The following is a 24,003-nucleotide window of genomic DNA, read 5'->3' on the forward strand; positions in this document are numbered from 1 at the left end:
GACCACAGAAGTTAAGTCCCATAGTGCTCAGAGCCATTTGAACCATTTACATATTTTAATTAAATATTTTTAATATAAAAAAGATCTACTGAATACAGTATGTGCAAATGGAATGTAACAAATGTACCAGAAGCCACCTGTCGGTAATAGTGTTATAATTAATATAAATGACGTGCACTCTGCCAACCAATTTTATGTGACGTAGCATGTGAAAGTTGCTGGATTTGGACGGGTTACTCCTGTAACTGAAATATCAGATACGTTCTGGTACATTTGATGTTGATTAGATAGGATGAAAAAGATTTGCTTCCGTGAAATAGTGAATTAGTATAATTATTTTTACAGATCTGAAGACGGTTCTGAATGAACCGAAACCGGTCATATGAATAATAATAAAAAAAAATTGCAATCAAGACGGATTTTAAGTAACATTTAGGAATTCTGCAGTGCTTTAAAAACCCAATAGCGACGTCAAATTCCTAGTTGACAGCAATCTCCGACTTCTAGCTATGACAACTGCTACTACTACGAATTCGATCATGGTTTAAGTGTGTCGTGTTTAGTGCTTTACAATACTTCATAGTGAACTCTGTCTTGGAGAGGTATTTGTTGTTGTTGTCCCTATTCTATCTCGCTGTAGACCCTTCTTCCTCCTCTTGCTCATTTTTCGTCCTGGTGTAGCTTTAGAATCAGTCACAACATTAAATTCCCGGTTGATCAATTTACTGTTTCCGATAGTTGAATTGCGTGGAAGCACACCAGTCTAGCGCCTTGTTTAAGGACATAGCCTGAAAACTGAGTGGAAATTTGAAATTTTCAGCTACCTCTAATGTAATGGACTTCCTACCGAATGACATAACAGTGCCAGTATCCACCGATAGGAGGCAAGGAGAAAAAAATACAGTAGGCTTTGGAAACTAGGTGGTTGCTGGACCGAATCCCACCAAATATTCCAATCCTATTATCCAGAAATATAATTCTAGGAAAAGCTGTTTCACACAAAGTACCGATTTAATTAATTAGTCGGTCAATCTGATAGAGTGCACGAATATTTCCAAGACATCAAAGACTGAAGGTCCTGGATCATTCATGTTAATTAGAAAGGGTTCATAGAAAGACTTGATAGAAATTTGTCTAATAAAGTATGAAAAATCCACAGTTACGATTCTATCACACAAATCGTATAACAAATGTGGAACATGCTTCTTACCTCAGCACATCAGAAAAGGAAAAACGAAAAAGTTTAGTTCATTAATTGGTTAAACAATACCTTTGAAAGCAAGGAAGTGAGATACTTGAAAAAAATTAAAATTTTTATGGAATTAAATGTATGAGCATACATTGCCTCTGAAAACTGCCTTATAAAACTGGAAACAAAAATGGTGGTATTGTCCATTTACGAGTAACTAAAACAAGAATAGCACTTTGCTTAGTCCAGATTTTATTTTACATTGACAGTACTTCACAAAATCTATGAAAAGTATTCTTTCTGTGTGTGAGGTGTAGATTAATCACAGAAATTTTGACGGTCGTGGTCGAAGTATGGGCAAAATCTCTCTCATAAAAGATTTCGGCGATTTCCCTTGATATTGCTGGGGTCTGCGCTGCTGCTAGCTGCCATATCGGTCGTAGAGTTTCTCCCAGAAGGCCACCCGCTCCTCAAATGGCCGTCTGGCTATGGACAGCCCGTCGCTGGTGATGTGCAGGTAGGACTGGTCCTGCTCTGTGAAAGGCGGCCATGACACCTCCACCTTCGGGTCTGCTGGTTGACTGCACACAAAAAAGGAAAGGTTCCTCACAAGAAGCAAACAATGCATTTAGATTGTTCAAAACATGTTGCACCAAAATTATACAGTCTGTAGAGGACACTTTATTTAGAGATCCGCATCCAAGGCTCGGTTTTAGAGAGGGAGGTGGGTATATTTTGTTACAATCTCCGTGTACCTCCACCTTGCACTCCGTCTTCAGGCCACAAGAGGCCCATCGGGACCATCCGACCGCCGTGTCATCCCCAGCTGAGGATGCGGATAGGAGGGGCATATGGTCAGCAAACCACTCTCCCGGTCGTTATGATGGTTTCCTTTGACCGGAGCCGCTACTAATCGGTAGAGTAGCTCCTCAATTGGCATCACGAGGCTGAGTGCACCCCGAAAAATGGCAACAGCGCATGGCGGACCGGATGGTCATCCATCCAAGTTCCGGTCACGTCCGACAGCGCTTAACTTCGGTGGTCTGACGGGAACCGGTGTACCCACTACGGCAAGGCCGTTTCCACCTCCACCTTACTCCTAAAATATATGTTGTCATCACCCCCACTATTAATGTACCACAGATATGCTTCATTTGAATCATAAGAACGATGTCTATATTAAACGTTTTAATACAGGGTGATTCCGTGATCTTGTTGCAAACTTTCGGGGATGATGGAGAAGAGTAATCTATCAGTTTAATGTAAGGGGAACCTGGTCTGGAAATGAGCGAGTCGAAAGTTATATATGAAAATTGTTGTGATACCTTTGACATCTATAACACAGGAGAGATACCGACAGACTTCCAGAAATGTATCATTGTTCCTATAGGAGAAGGCAGCAGCTACAAAATGTGAACAGTTGCGAACTCTAAGCCTAATATCACATGCATAAAAAATTCTCATAAAAATAGTTCTAAAGAGAATTGAAGAGAAGGTGGAGGATATGCTGAGTGAAGATCAGTTTTTCTTCAGAAGGGGATTGGGAACAAGAGAGACGATTCTGGCACTGAGACTCGTTATCGAAAAGCAATTACAGAAAAATAAACCAACTTATATTGCCTTTGTAGATATGGAAAAGGTATTTGATAACGTTACCTGGCATGAGATGTTCAGAGTGCTGAGGAAAAGTGGAATAAAGCACAAAGACATCCGTGTGATACTCAGTTTCTATAAGAATGAGGTGGCAGTGATTAGGAACTGTCACCAGGAACAAGAAGCAAATATTAGAAAAGGGGTAAGGCAAGGATGTGCTCTCTCTCCTCTCATATTCAATGCTTGCATCCAGGAAGCCATAGATCAAGTTCGAGAAACTGCTGAGGTGGGGATCAAAATTAATGGGAAGAAGATAGACATGCTACGTTATACAGATGATAATGCTATAGTCACGCAAACAAAAGAAGATCTAAAGGAAGTCCTCAGAACAACGGAAAAAATTCTATGCAATCAGTACGGCATGAGAATAAACAAGAAAACGACTAAAGTGATGGTATGCAGTACAGGAGCAGAATATGAACCTCTGAGAATGAGAATTGGAAGAGAGGAGCTGGAAGTGATAGAGGAATTTACTTACCTGGGAAGCAAAATCACAACGCATGGCAGAAGCCGGAAAGAAATTGCGAGCAGAATACAAAAGTCCAAAATTGCATTTAATCGGAGAAGGAACTTACTCACCAGCAACAACATCAGTCTGAAAATAAGGAAACGTATCATGAAAGGTTTTGTTTGGAGTGTGGCCCTATACGGATGTGAAACTTGGACAATTGGAAGAGAAGAGAGAACACAGCTAGAGGCCCTTGAGATGTGGTGCTATAGAAGGATGATGAAGATCAGCTGGATAGACAAAGTAACAAATGAAGAGGTGCTTAGAAGAGTACAGGAAACCAGATCTCTGGAGGCACACCCAAACAAAAAGGGCACATCCTACGACACAACAACATCATTGGAACAATAGCAGAAGGAGATATTGAGGGAAGGAATCAGCGAGGGCGACCAAGGATATCATACATGCAACAGATCATGAATGACGTTGGACGTAAAACATACGTGGAAATGAAGAGGAAGGCAGACAGAAGAGAGGAATGGAGCTCTGCTGCGAACCAACATCAGGGTTGAACACTAAAAGAAGGAGAAGACAGTGGATTACTTCTTAAATTCCATTTGTGTGCTGAGTACTTTGAGATATCCCACATTTCAGGTAGTTCGTGGTTTGTCTCCACCTTGCCCCCCACGACACATTTACACTACCTTATTATCGTGTGGAACCTTCTTTTGCCCAGTGTGGTGCAATAATTCGACGTGACATGCACTTAACAAGTCACCTAAAGTCCCCTGCAGAAATATGGAGCCATGCTGCCTCTGTAGCTATCCACAATTGTGAAGTTGTTGCCAGTGCAGGATTTTGTGCACGAACTGACCTCTCGGTTATGTTCCATAAATGTTTGATGGGATTTATGTTGGGAGATCTGGCTTGCCAAATCATTCGCTCCATTTGTCCAGATTGACTGGTAACATGGCGCATTGTCATCCACAAATATTCTATCTTCGTTTTGGAACATAAATCAATGATCTGTACAACTGGACCAGAGGTCCCAATTCATTCCACGTAGACACAGCCCACATCATGATGGAGCTCCCATTAGCTTGCACACGCCTTGTCGACAACTTGAGTCCATGGCTTCGTGGGATCAGCACTACACTCTAATCCTACCATCAGTTCTTACCAACTGAAATCGAGACTCATCCCATCGGAGCACGGTCTTACAGTCGTCTACGTTTAACCAATATGATCACGAGCGCTGGAGAGGGGCTGCAAGTCATGTCGTGCTCATAGCAAAGGCTCGTGTGTCCGTCGCCTGCTGCCACAGCGCATTAACGCCAAATTTCGCCGCACTAGATTAACGGATGGGTTCGTTGTATGTACCACATTGAGTTCTATGCTTATTTGACGCAGTGTGGCTTGTCTGTCAGAAATGACAAACGCCGCTGCTCTCGGTCGTTAAGTGTAGACGTCCACCAGTGGTTGTCCATGGTGAGAGGTAATGCTTGGAATTTGGTATTCTCAGCGCGCTCGTGACTCTGTGAATCTCGGAATACTGGATTCACTAATAATTTCCAAAATCGAATGTCCGAGGAATCAGAGGGAACAAGTAGGATTGTAGGTTTTCGTTGGATACTGTACAGAATCGTGTCATTAGAAAAATTCATGAACTGCGTCGCGAAAATCCTTCTGCAGTTTTATCGAATGAAGGTAGTGTATCTGACATCGATAACGCAAGGTACCAATATGGAGAACACTCGGAGCGTGGAACAATGCACAGACTTACAGAAGAAGCGCTTGAGCTCACATAAGGGTTGCACAGTGATGTTCGAGTACACTACACATGCACCAGAAGGTCTCAAACAGGGGAGCTCAGTATACTTGTCAGTACACATCAAAGTTGGAGAAGCAGACCTGATGACGAATCAGATCCTTTGACAACCACCCCGCAGCGCGGCAGAGGAGGTTTTAGCTTCATTCAGAGCAGTCCTGACATCTGGAGTCTAGCCAGGAGCGTGGAACCAAGCAGAGGGCGTGGTAATCCTCGGACCAGGGAACAACACACGATGCCCCAGGAGCTATCGGCCCATAAGCCTACTTCTCACTGTTATCAACGTATTTGAGTGACTGCATCTGAAGAGGCTGCAGCGATAAATCCAGGTCGAGCGGCTCCTCTTCAATGAGAAAGTCAGCTCCTGATGCGCAGCTGTTCCATGACGCACCAAGTGTTCAGAATTGTAAAAAACGCCATGGAGACTACTGAACGGTGAGAGTACTATTGGGCGATACTACTCCTTGTCTCCAGAGTCCCTGGCGGCCTGATGGCGTCCCACTCAAACCTCTGCTCCTTGGCGTCCCTATGTCAAACACGCAGCTGCTCAGTTTCTACCTTTTGGGGCTGCCCTTCCACGACAGCTTTGGATCAGGTGCGTCGACTAGTCGAAACAGTCGCGCCAGAGTCCCTAAAAGTCCTATACCTGCCCCACTGTTGTATGTCCTATGGTCGCAGGTTCGAATCCTGCCTCGGGCGTGGATGTGTGTGTTGTCAGGTTAGTTAGGTTTAAGTAGTTCTAAATTCTAGGGGACTGATGACCTCAGCAGTTAAGTCCCATAGTGCTCAGAGCCATTTTGTTGTATGTCCTCTACTTGAATGGTACGCTTCAGACCAGAAACACCTAACTGGATCTCTACGCTGACGATACAGCTTCCCTGAGTAACAACAGGAGCTTCTGTATCGTCCAACGCCAACTACTATCTGGACTGGAAGAACTTACCATCTCTCTGTCCGCCGCTCGTGGTCTCGCGGTAGCGTTCTCGCTTCCCGAGCACGGGGTCCCGGGTTCGATTCCCGGCGGGGTCAGGGATTTTCACCTGCCTCGAGATGACTGGGTGTTTGTGTTGTCCTCATCATTTCATCATCATCCAGGAAAGTGGCGAAATTGGACTGTGCAAAGATTGGGTAATTGTACGGGCGCTGATAACCACGCCGTTGAGCGCCCCACAATCCAAACATCATCATCATCAACTTACCATCTGGCCCACTATTAATCGTCTCGTATACAACCCAGAGAAGACCCAGATTATGATCTTTGCATGGTGGCTCAGTCCAGTCGCTGTACCTGCTGCTGAGATCAGTATCAAGGACAAACGCTATTAAATAATTCGATGTCATGTCAGACACACGTCTCACGCGGAGTGATCATGTCGAGGGTCCTGACTGCCCCACTATGGGACACTTGCACCAATTATACCCACCTCTACATCCACACTCGATGTTGTCACCAGATTTCAGTTTCACTGTCTACAACGTCAGATTCGGAGGTCAGTATGCCCATGCAACATTGTGCCTCTCGACACTATAACAACTGGGCCATCAAAACGATCATGTTCGACAACGCTGTATGTACCTTCATATGGCGAGAGACGGAAACATTTAATACATCCAAGGAACATTGTCAAATATGATCACTACCAGGTGCTATGTTGTGGGGTTCAAAATGGTTCAAATGGCTCTCAGCACTATGGGCCTTAACACCTGAGGTCCTCAGTCCCCTAGACTTAGAACTACTTAAACCTAACTAACCTAAGGACATCACACACATCCATGCCTGAGGCAGGATTCGAACCTGCGACTGCAGCAACTGACTGGTTCCGGACTGAAGCGCCTAGAACCGCTCGGCCACAGCGGCCGGCTATGTTGTGGGGAGGAATGACGTTGCATGGATGGACTGACGTCGAAGTCCTTGAACATGGTGCAATCACCAGTCAATGTTATTATGACACTGTACCCCTTCCACGTGTGTATCTTTTCCGGAGAGCATTTGGCCCTTTTATGGATGACAGTATGCAACCCCATCAAAGAGTGCAGGTGGCGGAACTCTTGTGACGAGAGGATATTCGGCCAATGGACTGGCCCGCACCCGTTTCCTCGTCTTAAATTGTACAGAGCACATGTGGGAAGCTATGGGGAGACGTAGCGGAGCACGTCCGCGTGCACCACGGACCATCCAGCTGGTCTCAACCAAACTGGCAGAGCAATGGAACTCCCTGCCTCAAGAACGCCTTACCAACCTTTATGCCAGCATGGGAACACGTCGCAGGGTATGCACTGCCGAGCATGGTGACCACACACACTAATAGGAACCATGTTCCGGATTTGTAATGGTCAGGGCACAATTATGAATGGTCATGACATCAGTGTAATTATTATCTTTGAATAAAAGTGTCATTTGTGTTTGTCTCATTCCTTACTGCTTCCAGTTATCTTCCGTATTATATTTTACTACTTCTTTCTGTGTATAGTCCAAGTTGAGTATTGCTCATCAGTGTGGGATCCGTACCAGATCGGGTTGACGGAGGAGATAGAGAAGATCCAAAGAAGAGCGGCGCGTTTCGTCACAGGGTTATTTGGTAACCGTGATAGCGTTACGGAGATGTTTAACAAACTCAAGTGGCAGACCCTGCAAGAGAGGCGCTCTGCATCGCGGTGTAGCTTGCTCGCCAGGTTTCGAGAGGGTGCGTTTCTGGATGAGGTATCGAATATATTGCTTCCCCCTACTTATACCTCCCGAGGAGATCACGAATGTAAAATTAGAGAGATTAGAGCGCGCACAGAGGCTTTGAGACAGTCGTTCTTCCCGCGAACCATACGCGACTGGAACAGGAAAGGGAGATAATGACAGTGGCACGTAAAGTGCCCTCCGCCACACACCGTTGGGTGGCTTGCGGAGTATAAATGTAGATGTAGATGTAGATGTAGATGTTCCATCGAGTTATGTTACTTGGCAGTGACTCATCATGCGAAAATTTCTTTCGTTCTAAAGTGCCGCACACCGGTGTGTATACATTGCGCAAGAAAATAAAAAGGATCACGTTTTCGGAACATCACAATTGTTCCCCATAGCGACGTGAAGTTCGAAATTTGGCTCAAAGGTACCTCTTCCTCTGTAATGGTGCAAAAGCGTAGCACGCTGCGACGGCGCCCGCGGGCTCGGGGCCACTTCAAACAGCAAGGTGTCGGCACGTGCGGAAAACAGGCCGCGGCTCAAGCGTTCATGTGAGGCGTAAGATGTTTTAATGGTGTCACATTGCCACCAAATTTCATCACAGTTCTGCCCAACGCACGACGAACGTGCCATACGATGGGAAGGTCATCACACCCCCTCTTACCCATATTTCATCCCTTCTTTTCCGCCGGCCGGAGTGGCCGAGCGGTTAAAGGCGCACGACCGCTACGGTCGCAGGTTCGAATCCTGCCTCGGGCATTGGTGTGTGTGATGTCCTTAGGTTAGTTAGGTTTAAGTAGTTCTAAGTTCTAGGGGACTTATGACCACAGCAGTTGAGTCCCATAGTGCTCAGAGCCATTTGAACCAACCTTCTTTTCCGCCTATGCGATGGAAGTCAGAATCGCGACGCACAGCAATAATATCAGGCGGTTTTCATTCGGGTAGGTAAGAAAAATTTCAGAATTGCCACGAAACAACCTTAGGGGTACGTAAAGGATACCAATGCAACTACTCCCCCCATTGGGTCTTGATTACCAAATATTTCGCGATAGGAAACGGGGCAACCTTATGGCGTGGCATGAAGGGTATAAATGAAACCGCTCATTCCCACGGGTCGTTGACTCCCGCATATTTCGTGATCGGAAACGTGAGTTGGCAGTGTGACGAACAAACGGATGACAACGCTGCTCCAGGGACACCATGGGGGAGCAACCCCACTGAACGCGATCGCATGGCTTTGTAGTGCAGTACGACGCCAGATTTTGTTCTGCTGTACGGAATGGAACCACTAGGGAACTTTCAAAACCATACGACGAAAATCTGAACGAGATCCAAAGCAGTGGAAGGATGCTTACGCTTTTCCAGCTCTTCTGTTTCATGCCCTCCTTTGGCGTGATCTCGGAGGGATGCGATATTGACACACGTGTGAGCAAAATTGCAAAGCGTTCCTTTATGACTCCATCAGTTTGACAACACCATCGGTGCCACTCGCCCACCTTCGTTGAACACTTTAAAAATTAGCGGTTCTTATACTTGAGCGATGTATGCTTTGAGAATTGCTAAGATTAATAAGACTAGATTTTCACTTGTTACGTTCATTATGCAGGCAGCCGGACAATGCCGATCCTAATCCAACATATACGACGTTAAACATGTTAATGTTCTGCATAGATAAAGGCTTCACAACGATAAATTGCAATGAAGTTGGTTCTTTGCCTTTACTACAAAACGAGGCTTAATTTAATATGATAATTTCACAGTACTGTTTTGTATGACAAAGGTGTTGTGCTTAGGCGTTACTTATATTCCAATTTGTCATAATTAATAGCAGACTTGTATCACACTTGTTACATTTGATAAAGGTGTGCCGTGCGGGATTAGCCGAGCGGTCTGAGGCGCTGCAATCATGGAGTGTGCGGCTGGTCCCGGCGGAGGTTCGAGTCCTCCCTCGGGCATGGATGTGTGTGTGTTTGTCCTTAGGACAATTTAGGGTAAGTAGTGTGTAAGCTTAGGTACTGATGACCTTAGCAGTTAAGTTCCGTAAGGTTTCACACATATTTGAACATTTTTTTGATAATGGTGACTGAGGTTCACTGAAACTAGTTGTGTAGACTTTCTGTAATTTCCTGCGACCGTCGCTTGACTACTGTACTCAGGTCAAAAATATTCCAGTGTAACGACAAGTGCTGGCACGAATATCAAGAACGATACAGCAGAGAGGGCTGTGAGAGGACGTCAGCCAATAGCACGCTGACTAGGACGTCACCACGACAGGAGCGGCCACTACACGAACAGAATAAAAGCGACGCTGCGCCTTGGCACGGGCGCACTAGTAGACCCGCACTAGATGATGATGATGATGACGATGTTTTGGTTTGTGGGGCGCTCAACTGCGCGGTTAACAACGCCCGTACTAGTTCCCAACCTTTGCTCAGTCCAATCTCGCCACATTCATGAATGATGGTGAAATGATGAGGACAACACAGACACCCGGTCATCTCGAGGCAGGTGAAAATCCCTGGCCCTGCCGGGAATCGAATCCGGACTCGCAATAGACGAGTCGCCCTAGAAGAGCCGTCATCCTAACAGTTTAGCGGAGAGTTGTGTCTTATATTAACTGCTTGTATGGAAATTGTGTATAGTGAAGGACACTGATTATCTGCATGTCGCCATTTGCTTGGGACATCACCTTGTACACGCACAAGTTAATTATTGTCAATTCAATTACTGTAATAAGCTCCATTAATATGATTTGCTTGTATGTTGTTTAGGTGCCCAAGAAAACAGCTTCGAGGCACCCTATTGAGCCGTGGCGATTCATATCGATAGTGCCACTCTGGTGGTTGATCTTTCCTGCCACGGTCAGGGCGGTAAGCAGCGCCCTCTGGGGCCTACGCGAGGAGTTACGACGCGAGGTCCTGTGGGGGGGTGTGCTCCGGGACGTGGTGGAAGACGGTTGTCGGGTTGACGCAGCGAGTGTGGGACCGGACCTATCACACGGAGATATACAAGTTGGCTCTGAACGGAAGGCGCCGTACCAAGCAATGGGAAGCGGGCGTCCTGTAATTTGTGTGAAGGAGTAACGATTTTTGCATTGGATGTCCCAGTGGTTCCCGAGAGTTGCGGTGGCTGCTTTCGGAGAAGAGAATTGGTCTGTACATGGAATGATGTTGATATTTTGTCGATTGCGGCAATAACTTCCTGTGTGGGGAGATCCTCTGAGGGACTTGTATTGTACTGTTGCAGTGCAGTCCATCTGAAACGGGCTGCTTAAAACTTAGGACTGCAGCTCTCTGATGTTATACATTACTGTTTAATCTTAAATGTCTTGGATGTAATATGGTTGTTGACGATTATGTAATTAATTTTGATCGATGGTTCCTTAAAGGAAGTATTTCGTTTTAAAATATGCGCTCGGTCAGAGCCTATTTAAATATGATTTTAACTCATCATTCAAATTTTCTAGTCTTGCTTTCTTAAAAGGCTTTCAGTTAAATGATTGCTATTTGCCTGTTTAAGTGTTTGAGTGACTTAAAGGGAAAGAATATTATTTTGTAATTTGTACTGATTGTTCCTTTTGGGTAATACCTGACTTATGTGTTCAATAAATGTGTTTAGTCAATGGTGATGCACTGTTCTGTTGCTAGCCTACCCCTTCCACTCCACAGCCTACTGAGTTGTGTGTCGAAATTGTGTTCAGAACACCCATACGAGGGCAGTTCAATAACTAATGCAACACATTTTTTTTCTCGGCCAATTTTGGTTGAAAAAACCGGAAATTTCTTGTGGAATATTTTCAAACATTCCCGCTTCGTCTCGTATAGTTTCATTGGCTTCCGACAGGTGGTAGCGCTGTACGGAGCTGTTAAAATGGCGTCTGTAACGGATGTGCGTTGCAAACAACGGGCAGTGATCGAGTTTCTTTTGGCGGAAAACCAGGGCATCTCAGATATTCATAGGCGCTTGCAGAATGTCTACGGTGATCTGGCAGTGGACAAAAGCACGGTGAGTCGTTGGGCAAAGCGTGTGTCATCATCGCCGCAAGGTCAAGCAAGACTGTCTGATCTCCCGCGTGCGGGCCGGCCGTGCACAGCTGTGACTCCTGCAATGGCGGAGCGTGCGAACACACTCGTTCGAGATGATCGACGGATCACCATCAAACAACTCAGAGCTCAACTTGACATCTCTGTTGGTAGTGCTGTCACAGTTGTTCACCAGTTGGGATATTCAAAGGTTTGTTCCCGCTGGGTCCCTCGTTGTCTAACCGAACACCATAAAGAGCAAAGGAGAACCATCTGTGCGGAATTGCTTGCTCGTCATGTGGCTGAGGGTGACAATTTCTTGTCAAAGATTGTTACAGGCGATAAAACATGGGTTCATCACTTCGAACCTGAAACAAAACGGCAATCAATGGAGTGGCGCCACACCCACTCCCCTACCAAGAAAAAGTTTAAAGCCATACCCTCAGCCGGTAAAGTCATGGTTACAGTCTTCTGGGACGCTTAAGGGGTTATTCTGTTCGATGTCCTTCCCCATGGTTAAACGATCGACTCTGAAGTGTATTGTGCTACTCTTCAGAAATTGACGAAACGACTTCAGCGTGTTTGTAGGCACAAAAATCTGAACGAACTTCTCCTTCTTCATGACAACGCAAGACCTCACACAAGTCTTCGCACCCGAGAGGAGCTCACAAAACTTCAGTGGACTGTTCTTCCTCATGCACCCTACAGCCCCGATCTCGCACCGTCGGATTTCCATATGTTTGGCCCAATGAAGGACGCAATCCGTGGGAGGCACTACGCGGATGATGAGGAAGTTATTGATGCAGTACGACGTTGGCTCCGACATCGACCAGTGTAATGGTACCGTGCAGGCATACAGGCCCTCATTTCAAGGTGGCGTAAGGCCGTTGCATTGAATGGAGATTACGTTGAAAAATAGTGTTGTGTAGCTAAAAGATTGGGGAATAACCTGGTGTATTTCAATGCTGAATAAAACAACCCCTGTTTCAGAAAAAAAATGTGTTGCATTACTTATTGAACTGCCCTCGTATGACCTGACACCTCACCTATATTAAACTATTTGGCAGAATCTCACAAAAAAGTTTGAAAAGACTTTAAAAATGTACCTGCACTGAGACAAACTGTGATAGGAGTCCTTGGCGCCTGTAGGCAGGCTACGCTGCTGCTCTTGCACCTGCTAGTAGGTGTGCGGAATCAGAGGGCTGCAAAGGGTTTGCCTGTGGGCAAGTACAAAGGACTCCATCACACTTTGTTTCCGTAAAGGTAGATTCTGAAAGTGCTCAACAAAGGCGTGAGGTTGGCGCCAAGGGTGTCGCCAAACTGGAATGGGGGCTTCGGTCGACAATTTCCGTTTTATTCGTGCGTGTCTCAATGTCGCAGCCCTCATCATCACGCCACAGGAGTGCACAAAACAAGAGAGCTGAAAAAGCAAAAGTACCCTTTGCTGATATGGATCACTTTCAAATTTCGTCTAATGAATGGTCCCTATTGGTTCCTCCCTGTACAGCAGAAGAAGAACTGTGATCACACTGTATTCCAAAGCGACGCGATCTCATTTAGTGGGTTTGCAGGCCCTTGCTGTTTTTAAACAAGGGTTGAATTGTGTGGTGGCGTCAACAGTGTCAAAGACAGTAAAAAAAAGCCGTCCAGTTGATTGTCATACTGCAGAACGTCGTTTCCGAGCTTGAAATGTGTGGTACTGAACGTCCTACGGAAAGGGCCGGGTTTCTTTGACGCCCTTTACGCCATCCTTGCGGCCTTTTCGTGTCGATTATGATCAGCTGTGTCTGGAACGTTATCGTTGGACACCCTAAAGAAAACCGCTTGATCTCAACGCTGGGCTTGGAGGTTCTGACCTCCATCGCAAAGGCGCCCAAAAGCAGGTGTGAATTGTGGGTAAGAGGGGGCGTGATGGCCTTCCCATCGCGTGACGTTGTGCACAATTGAGGTGATATTTGGTGCCAATGTGAGGCCGTTAACAAAATTTTACACGTCACATGAACCTCTGAGGTCTGCCCTTTTTTTGCAGTTGTCGACAGCTCGCTGTTTGAAGCGTCGCTGAGTACCCGAGTGAAGTCGCAGGGCGCCGCGCTCTTGCACCATTACAAAGGAAAGTTGTAGGCACCTCTGAGCCCAAGATCAAACTTCTCCTTTGCAGTGAGAGACCACTACGGCATTTAGAAAACGCGACCCTTTATTTGTGTTGCGCAGTATACGTTCAAGGTGGTCACAAACAGTCTGAGAAGTTTGTAAGGCTGTTGCAGGGCAGGCTGTGCTGAAAGTAATTGTTATGAAATAAGTTCGATACGTTGCACCGATTACGAGTTAATCAGTGTCGAGGTTACCGAATTAGGCTGTCGGACGTGCAGATTCAACCATGCGAAATAGAGGGATAGAAAAACAATTAAAATCGCTGAAAAGAGGAAAGGCCACTGGACCTGTGGGATACGAGTTCGATTTTACACAGACTACGCGAAGGAGTGAGACAGGGTTGTAGCCTCTCCCCGATGTTATTCAATCTGTATATTGAGCAAGCAGTAAAGGAAACAAAAGAAAAATTCGGAGTCTGTATTAAAATCTATGGAGAAGAAATAAAAACTTTGAGGTTCACCGATGACATTGTAATTCTGTCAGAGACAGCAAAGGACTTGGAAGAGCAGCTGAACGAATGGACAGTGTCTTGAAAGGAGGATATAAGATGAACATCAACAAAAGCAAAACGAGGATAAAGGAATGTAGTCAAATTAAGTCGGGTGATACTGAGGGAATTAGATTAGGGAATGAGACACTTAAACTAGTAAAGTAGTTTCGCTATTTGCGGAGCAAAATAACTGATGATGGTCAAAGTAGAGAGGATATAAAATGTAGATTGGCAATGGCAAGAAAAGCCTTTTTGAAGAAGAGAAATTTGTTAACATCGAGTATAGATTTAAGTGACCGGAAGTCGTTTCTGAAAGTATTTGTATGGAGTGTAGCCATGTATAGAAGCGAAACATGGACGATAAATACTTTGGACAAGAAGAGAATAGAAGCTTTCGAAATGTGGTGCTACAGAAGAATACTGAAGATTAGAAGGGTAGATCACACAACTAATGAGGAGGTATTGAATAGAATTCGGGAGAAGAGGAGTTTGTGGCCCAACTTGACAAGAAGAAGGGACCGGTTGGTAGGACATGTTCTGAGGCATCAACGGATCACAAATTTAGCATTGGAAGGCAGTGTGGAGGGTAAAAATCGTAGAGACCAAGAGATGAATACACTAAGCAGATCCAGAAGGATGTAGGTTGCAGTAAGTACTGGGAGATGAAGAAGCTTCACAGGATAGAATAGCATGGAGAGCTGCATCAAACCGGTCTCAGGACCGAAGACCACAAGAACAACAACGCGAAGGAACTTGGCCCCCTTCTTGCAGCGGTGTACCATAAGTCTCTAGAAGAGCGTAGCGTTCCAAAAGATTGGTTCAAATGGTTCAAATGGCCCTGAGCACTATGGGACTTAACATCTGAGGTCATCAGTCCCCTAGAACTTAGAACTACCTAAACCTACCTTAGAACTACCTAACTAACATCACACCGGAAGGTGGTCGGACGACACGGCGCATCTAACGGTGGCAGACGTGAAATGCCCGACACCTTTCATTACGGCGATGTCGAGCACGTCAGGCTGGCCGCGATGGGGGAAGACGGTGTGGTCGTAGGGCCCCAGTACTATCGCGCCGTGCCGTTGTGTGGCGCGATGGAGGCGGCGGCCGCTGGCGTTGGTGATGCGGGAGTTCCATTGCTTGTGCTTGCCGTTCGAGTCGCCTAGATCTTTCCGCACAACGCCAGCAGGGAGTCGAAGTCAGCCTCCTGAAGCAGGCCCCCCGCGGCCTGTAGGCTTCTGTAGGGGCCTATACAACATCTCCAGGGGGAGCCTTATTAGTCATAATAGGGCTCTACCATCTGGACATTAAAATTAGAGAGCAGGCTGCGTGGTTCTGGGTCAAGAAAGGGAATATCACGAAGACAGGAGAGATATTAGTCACTGGAGTGGAGGATAAGGATGAAATACGGCAAAGGGGCGAGCAGTTGTGGCAGGAGCTATGGGAGGTGGATGAAACTGGGCGTAGAACTTTTGAATTCCTTCCGAGCATTAGGGAACGACTGGAAATGAGATACTTTGAACCCACTCGAGGACTGATCCATTTTCTCACTGGACATGGGCCATACCCGACAAATTTATGTCGGTTCGGGAAAAGGGCTACACCCGCGTGTGAATGTGGTGAATCAGAGGGTACCCCCGATCGTGTGGTCCACGAGTGCCCCCTTTTCAGTGATGTTGCATCCGCATTACGTGACCAATTACCTGACCGCGACACATAGCACTTACTAAGACAAGAAGACCTTTTTCAAACTCTCAACAAATTAGCAGATGAGGTATCACGAAAAGTGTTAAAGGAATACCTAAGGGACACAAATTAAAAATTGAGACTTAACAAATACTGAATGCACGCCCTACTCATATACCGCCTGCGCGTGGATGGGTTCAAATGGCTCTGAGCACTATGGGACTCAACATCTGAGGTCATCAGTCCCCTAGACTTAGAACTACTTAAACCTAAGGACATCACACACATCCATGCCCGAGGGAGGATTCGAACCTGCGACCGTAGCAGCAGCGCGGTTCCGGACTAGAGCGCGTGGATAGGCCGACTTTCCTCGTAGTCTGGAATCCGCCACGTACAGGAGTAGGGGGAGTGGGGAACAACGTCACCGATACTAGACAAAAGCACCGGACTTGACTTAGATTAGAACTAGTTAGTAGAACTTAGATTAGGAAATTAGTTATTAGGAACCTGCAGCGAATAACATCTTTGGCCTGCCCAGTGTCAGGGCACGCCCATCGGGATTAGCTCGATGGGTCTGGTACCGCGCGCCGCGGAATTTGAATCCGCGCCAGACGTCATGGACGTCGAAGACCCATAGAGGTCGCTGCACCGTAAGCTGTGGCGGCTCGCGCCTCCTGGTCCGCTTTCAGTGTGGGGGCGCCACAGTGGAACACGTGGTCCCAGCGGCCAATAGCGCCGCCTCCGATAACATACTTAAGCGCCGGCCTCTCGCTCAGTCAGTAGTCTGATCTCGCTTACGTCGGTTTACACCTCGCTTTGCGCTAGACTGCTTACTTCCTGGTTCGTGTTAGAGTGGACGTGTGTGATTGTTTTTTCTTTCTTTTTTTTAAAAAAAATCAATCTTTATTTGATCATTATCATGATACAATGTAACCTACTACCTAAATACATTAGTAGGTCCTATTTTTAACTATTTCTATATTCTATCTGCAGCTATTATTATGTTTAACACTACAGGTTTTTACTACAATCCATCACCACTATAGGGGTTATTCTACTATACTAAACTATGTTATTATTTGTCTAGTGTTACCTTGATTTTAGCTTCTATTGTTAGGATACTACTTGCAGATGGTTATTATTATGACTACTCTACCTGCAGCGTTACAAGTGTGCCAGAATAAGATACAAACCTAATTTTTTTGGCCATTCCCACTGAGCTAATCCCAGTGGGAGTGCCCCTGGCACTGGGCTGGCCGGTGACGTAGTCGCTGCAGTTCTATGCTATTTCTATTATCCTCGTTTCAGCTTATAACTAACCTTATATCTAATGTCATAATTGGTGCATAGTCAAGTCCGGTAGTGATGTACTACCCTCCAACCTATTCCGTGTGTGTTTGCTTGCGACTCTGTTGTTCGGTCTTGCTGTATTCGATGTGTACTTCGGTGGTCGTGTCCGTGCTTTTCCGTTGTGTTGTTGTTCGCGGGCCACTCCGCGGGTCCCGCCGCGCCTTCCGTCAGTGCTACCCCGCGACCGTCCTGGTCGCAGTTACAATACTGGGCAAGGCACTAAAGTAGGTTTATATACTTAAATATTAATAATAATAGTAGTAGAAATTTAGTTGCCCATTGTTATCAGTTATAGCTGTACCTGATAAATTAATTATACCTAGAACTAGCTGCAAATGATTTATGAACAAATTAGGAGCCACTAATCATATAAGGAAGTGGGTTATGTTTGTATAATAATAATTATTATTGAAATAAAGAATTTCTTAAAAAAATAAAAAAGGTGATAACCTCCGCCGTAGTGGCCTCCACCGCGGTGAGGGGCGGTAGCTGGACTTCGTGATGTTCGAGGGACGCCTTGACATGGATGGCCGTCCGGCCACCGTGGGTCAACCCGTCTGTGCACCGATAGTTGGCCGCCGTGACACGAATTCTCGGCTTCAGGAATGTCTCGCACACGAGGCGAATGTCAATTGCCTAGTCGCGCAAGAACACCCTGATTTCCCCCTGCCGGGGGGCCGAGCTGTTGTCGTTGAAGGCGCAAACTGTGGGGCCACGGATGAGGCGATTATCCGTGGCGGGGAGAAGTAGCAACGCCGGCTCGGAGGGCCGTCGTGACCGCGGTGACGAGCACCTGGAGTTACTCTAGCAGCTGGCTCAACGATCGGAGCTCAGCTGCGTCGGGAGCAGAGGGGGCGGCGGGGGACGCTGGGGCGGCTTGTCGCAACCGCTCCGTAGAAGACGACTGTCTTGGAACATCGGCCGCTAGTTTCGGTGGCGGCGCAGCACGGGGTTCCGGCTGCCGCCGCGGCAGAGTGTCGGCAGAAATCCGTTTCCCAGCGGCACGGGTAGCCCGGCCCGCGCGCCGGCGACGCCTGCGTGGGTAGGCATCCCGCGCGCCAGTGAGTGCGGCGGTTGCCACCCGCCCGGGCGAAGCCGTGGACGGCGCAGTCGGCTGCTGCTTCTCGCCAGCGGCCTGCTCCGATCGCTGGGTGGAGGAGGCAGACGGTGGAGGCAACAAAGCTGGGGGACGGGTGCACTTGACGAGAAGGAGCAGCCCTGCCCCGTTGCTGGTTTCGGCTCCGTTTGAAGGCCGAACAGACTCTGTAACTGGCAACTTGCGGCCTGGGGCTTCTCGGGTGAGCCCGCAATATTTGCTCTCGTGCTGTCCCGCGCACTTTACGCAGCGGGGCAGCACGGAGCAGTATCGGGAGACGTGGTCCAGCCTCTGGCATGAGAAGAACTGGGCCCTCTTGCCTTTGGCCCGAAGCGGTTCCACCTCGACCGACTCGCTGCACCTGGAAAATCTTCCGGTTTTCCAGGTTGTCAACGAGGACAACCTGGTACAGAGGCATGTCTCGGTTAGTTCGAGGGGACTTCATCAGACTGGTGGATGGGATGCCAAAGCCCATGTCCTCGAGCTCCTCGCGGAGTTAGTCCGCACCAAACTTGAGGGGAAGGTGGCGGAATACCACCTTCAGAAGTTTGAGCGGTTCGGAAGGGTGTGTGTAGCACTGGAGGCCATCCGAGCAAATAGTGTCCATCACCGCGCGGTACTCTGCAGTGGACGTGGCTGTGACCTCGTAGAGCTCAGGGCCGGCGGCCTTGACAGTAGTGGTCGTGGCCACCCAATCAAATTTCCTTGTAGACGCCGTCCCATTGGACGACGATAGGCGGCGGGGGCGGCGGCCTCTTCTGGGGCGGCGCTGGCGCCAGCAAACGTGTTGGCGGTCGGCAGCGGCTGCGGTTGCCGCCTGGGTGGGGCAACAGAGCTGTCCGAAGCAGGTTGCCGGGAGGCAGCAGGCGAACGAGGGGGTCGCTGCGTTTTGTTTGTGGGTCTCGGCTTGGCGGTGCTCCGGTAGGAGCCCACGACCGTCTTCACTGCCTCTGTGGTCGAGGCGCGGGAGGCCCTAGATGCCTTCTTCCCCGGCCTCGCTGCGTCAGAGGCCATGGAGGAATTATCGGAATGGTCGTGCGTCACAGCCCGGCACTTTCTGGGTGCGGGGGCATCGTCAGGGTCATGTCTCGATGCTCTGCCTCGGCTATAGCCTCAGCGAGATTTGCGTCTGGCAGTTCCATGGCCTCTCGGTGGCCTCTGCAGCTGACTGTGCCCCCGTCCAGACTGCGGGGTTTCCCCTAGCGCAGGACGGGGCATCAACTAGCGCAGCCAGGAACTCTTTCTGTGTCTGTGGGGCCAGTAGGGCAACCGGGGGCACATCGACCTCTCGGGTGGTCGAGTCCCGCGGCACAAAACCCCCCGAGGCCGGCGGCGCCCGGTCCACAAACTCTTGCAGTGCGACCGGCGAGGCTCTCGGTGGCACACCCGACTCTTGCTGTCTCGTGTGCGGTAGTGCAGCAGCCTTGCGAATATTGCAGGAGGCGAGTGTGGCCGCCTCATCGTCTTCTCGGCCAAGGTAGAGCCCCTTGCGCGAGCTTGTTCATAATAATGAACGCTCGATCACGAGAGCGCAAGTCAGAAGTAAAAGAGTAGTCAGCCTTGTTATAGTCAGGAGTCGGTAGCCGGTTCGTCATAGGTGGGGGGCCGGATGGGGCCGTCACCGGGATCAGCTCGGTCGCCTGAGCTGGCCCTGACGGACGACGATCCGCCACATCCTTCGCATGAAAAGACACCTCTCTAGTCGACATCCCGAGCAGGACTACCGTGCGTGCGTTGCCGGCAGTGCGCCGCCTTATAAAGCTTACAAACCACTTTGGCGAAGATATCTGCCAGAACTATTTGCGATCACGTGCCCGGCGTAGCAAAGTAGCTTCTAGCCTAGCTGCGACCTCTGGTGAAGTTGTTGTGCAAGCTCCGTGAACGGATAGCGGTCCCTGTTGGCCGTTGGTGGAGACCTAGTGGTGTGTTGAGTTGTGGCCGCCGGTATATCTTTGTTTTGGAAACACAGACGACGTAGGTTTTCCTGGTGAATATACATCCTGTGGGCATCCCGTGATGGCAAGACGTAAAGTGGGATGCCGATGCAGTAGGCGCTACGATGTCCGAAGTGAGCGGCCACAGCAATGATGATGAAGACAACACAACACCCAGTCCCTGAGCGCTGACCACTCAGCTATCGAGGCGGACTCACGGGAGATAAGGAAATGAAAGCTACTTTATTTTAGTTTCCATAATAGAAGATAATATCATCAGAAACCATTTTTTTTAGAAACTCGATCTCCTTTAAACCAAACAGCAGCATACTGGTCTTAACAGCAAAGAGTATCGTACACGTAAAATACGACTGTCCCATGTCCCGACTGTACAATTCGTTCACTTGAAATATGTAATAAGGAATCACATCTCTGCTATTTAAACTCTCCAGACTTGCAACGGCTTTCACTGTATCACCAGGATACCGCAAAACTGCAGCAGTGATCCAACCATTACCATGAGAAGCTGCATCATTGCATCCGTAACTGTAAAGTTACACACTCGCAAAACACGTACGGCCGTCGCTGAATCACTTGCGCTCCGACGTTACTACTCGAAGTAACTTCAACGTTATCAATGGCCTTATACACAACAGGCCGAGAATGCCCAAATGTCCACCTGTAGCGAGGCAACTCTGTTCGCCGTACAGTGTTGCCACACGCGCAGCTGCACAGTAACTGACAATGTCTTTCCAGATTATTTACTTATATAGCCTCTCGCCGGCCATCGGCCTCATCAACTTCTGCCTTGACCGGATGCACAGTAAAATCGCACGAGACTCTATCAACGGAAATTCCCCATCGTCCTTCACTCAGATTTAGCGGTAAGAGAAACCTGTGGACAGCCCCTGTGGCGTTCGCTGGGTTATTCAGTGGTTTGGTATTTAACTAATTTGTAACTGAAAATGATAATCTTATTTTATTACATTGAGTAATTACTAAATAAATTTTCTCCCGGCTAAAGAATTGGTCAAGTTGCTAAAGAACTCCAAGTTAACGTCGTGTTAAAGTGTTGTCTGTAAGTTGTGTAAGTGTCACTAAAACACAGTTCATACAACAGATTCTATACAACTATGGATTATGATGGAAACAGTTATCTTCAGCAAAATGATCATTAAAACCACCGAATATCAGCCGCGCACAACACTGACGTATGTTACCTGAAACAATATTCTTCGCAACTCGTGCGTAATTAATTTCGGCTCCATACATCAGCTAGAAAAGTTTGTTATAACGTTCGTGCTGTGAGCAGTGTTTTTAAAGAACCAGTCTGATTCGAATTATTTTCATTAAAATGAGTTCGGGACCACCGGTGCACATTTATTTTTACACATTTGTATTACGTTCAGCATTTATGTCTGCAGAGTTGCGTAATTTGAATTTGCCGCTGTGATAATTGTGAAGATGGCGGCAGACAACTGATAGAGCCTTTCTATTGTTAGAGCAAATAAGTATTTTAAATGCTTATTAAACTTTACAGAAACTCTACTTTCGTATTGTGCACTATTTAGACTTCATCAAGCAAACATTTGATTTGTTTCTAAGGAAAACACAGACAAAAACGCGATACAAACCGCTATCATCAATGGCTGCGCTCCTTGCAGCGGAAAGAAACAATTAACACAGATAATGCTTACTGAGAGAGGAATTAAAGTTACAAATAATTATTCACTCATGTTTATAATAATAATGACTCTATTTTCAAGTAATAATTAACAAATAATTACAATTTCTTAACAGACCTCAGTTTGATATGCGTCTTGCGTGCTGAACCTACAAAAGCCATCCAACAAAAGGTAAAAACAAAGGAAGACAAACGCAGATCATAAAAGGAATTTACAATTATCATTGTCTTTGTATGATACACATCGATATGTCTAATTACATCATAGAATATTATATAAATAATTAATATTTATAAGTTTTCACTGTACGCCCAATACATAATGTTTATAACTGTTAGAGGCATAATTTCCTCTCGTCGCACTGTAGCCAAAAATTTATCACGTGGATGTTACACCCTTTGAAAACCTGAACACACATCAAGCATGACAATAGGAAGAAGGTGTACCGAACTGTGCAGAAAAGCAAAATAGAAACAGTGAACGGCCCGAGAACAGAAGTGTAATACGTAAGAGGATGAAAGAATAACGCCGTTGTGGGTAAGTGGTGGCGGGCGAGCCTCGTGCCAATCTATTCCGCTCTTCGCTGTATTCAAATTTATATATGAGGTGTAAGGATCTATAATGACAGTTGATTTCTCACAACTACTCTATTAGCAGCCGAAAGGACGTGGGTTTCGAATGGGAACCGCAAACGTTTGATACGTTGGCTGTGGTATAGTTGTCAGATATAGTCCCTTTAACTGTTCAGAGATGGCACTAAACCTGCCCAGAGATGTAAACAACCATGTATGAGCAGCACCTATTAGACGGAGGGGGTCCGCCAGTCTATCAGTTCCAGTCATTCCACCAGGAAGGAGGTACACGGCTCGTGTTGTCTGTAATTCAACCATGCCTAGATGGTCAATACCGCGGTTCGATCGAGCCCGCATTGTTACCTTGTGTCAGGAAGGGCTCTCAACAAGGGAAATGTCCATGCGTCTCGAACCAAAGCGATGTTGTTCGGACATGGAGGAGATACACAGAGACAGGAAGTGTCGATGACATGCCTCGCTCAGGCCGTCCAAGTGCTACTACTGCAGTGGATGACCGCTAACTACGGATTATGGCTCGGAGGAACCCTGACAGCAACGCCACCATGATGAATAATACTTTTCGTGCAGCTACAGGACTTTGTGTTACGACTGAAACTGTGCGCAATGGGCTACATGATGTCGACGTCCATGGCGAGGTCTGTCCGGGCAACCACGACAACATGCAGTGCGGTACAGATGGGCCCAACAACATGCAGAAGGGACCGCTCAGGATTGGCATCACGTTCTCTTCACCGATGAGTGCCACATATGCCATCAAACAGACAATCGTCAGAGACGTGTTTGGAGGCAACCTGGTCAGGCTGAACGGGGCGCAGGTTCGAATCCTGCCTCGGGTATGGATGTATGTGAAGTTCTTAGGTTAATTAGGTTTAAGTAGTTTCTAAGTAGAGGGGGCTCTAGAAGAGCGTAGCGTAGCGTTCCAAAGGATTGGAAAAGGGCACAGGTCATCCCCGTTTTCAAGAAGGGACGTCGAACAGATGTGCAGAACTATAGACCTATATCTCTAACGTCGATCAGTTGTAGAATTTTGGAACACGTATTATGTTCGAGTATAATCACTTTTCTGGAGACTAGAAATCTACTCTGTAGGAATCAGCATGGGTTTCGAAAAAGACGGTCATGTGAAACCCAGCTCGCGCTATTCGTCCACGAGACTCAGAGGGCCATAGACACGGCTTCACAGGTAGATGCCGTGTTTCTTGAC

General features: G+C 47.2%; 1 protein-coding gene across 1 annotated transcript in view; it reads right to left on the reverse strand.

Moving 5' to 3' along the window:
• Positions 1-1,421: 1,421 nt before the first annotated feature.
• LOC126106563 (esterase FE4-like) overlaps positions 1,422-24,003 on the reverse strand; it is a 173,932-nt gene continuing 151,350 nt past the window's right edge. Inside the window, exon 10 of the mRNA XM_049912906.1 lies at positions 1,422-1,770. Within this exon, the coding sequence (XP_049768863.1) occupies positions 1,611-1,770 (160 nt within the window). The 3' untranslated portion in view covers positions 1,422-1,610. The remainder of the gene's footprint in view (positions 1,771-24,003) is intronic.

This window comes from Schistocerca cancellata, chromosome 10, assembly GCF_023864275.1.
Source record: "Schistocerca cancellata isolate TAMUIC-IGC-003103 chromosome 10, iqSchCanc2.1, whole genome shotgun sequence".
Taxonomy (NCBI): domain Eukaryota; kingdom Metazoa; phylum Arthropoda; class Insecta; order Orthoptera; family Acrididae; genus Schistocerca; species Schistocerca cancellata.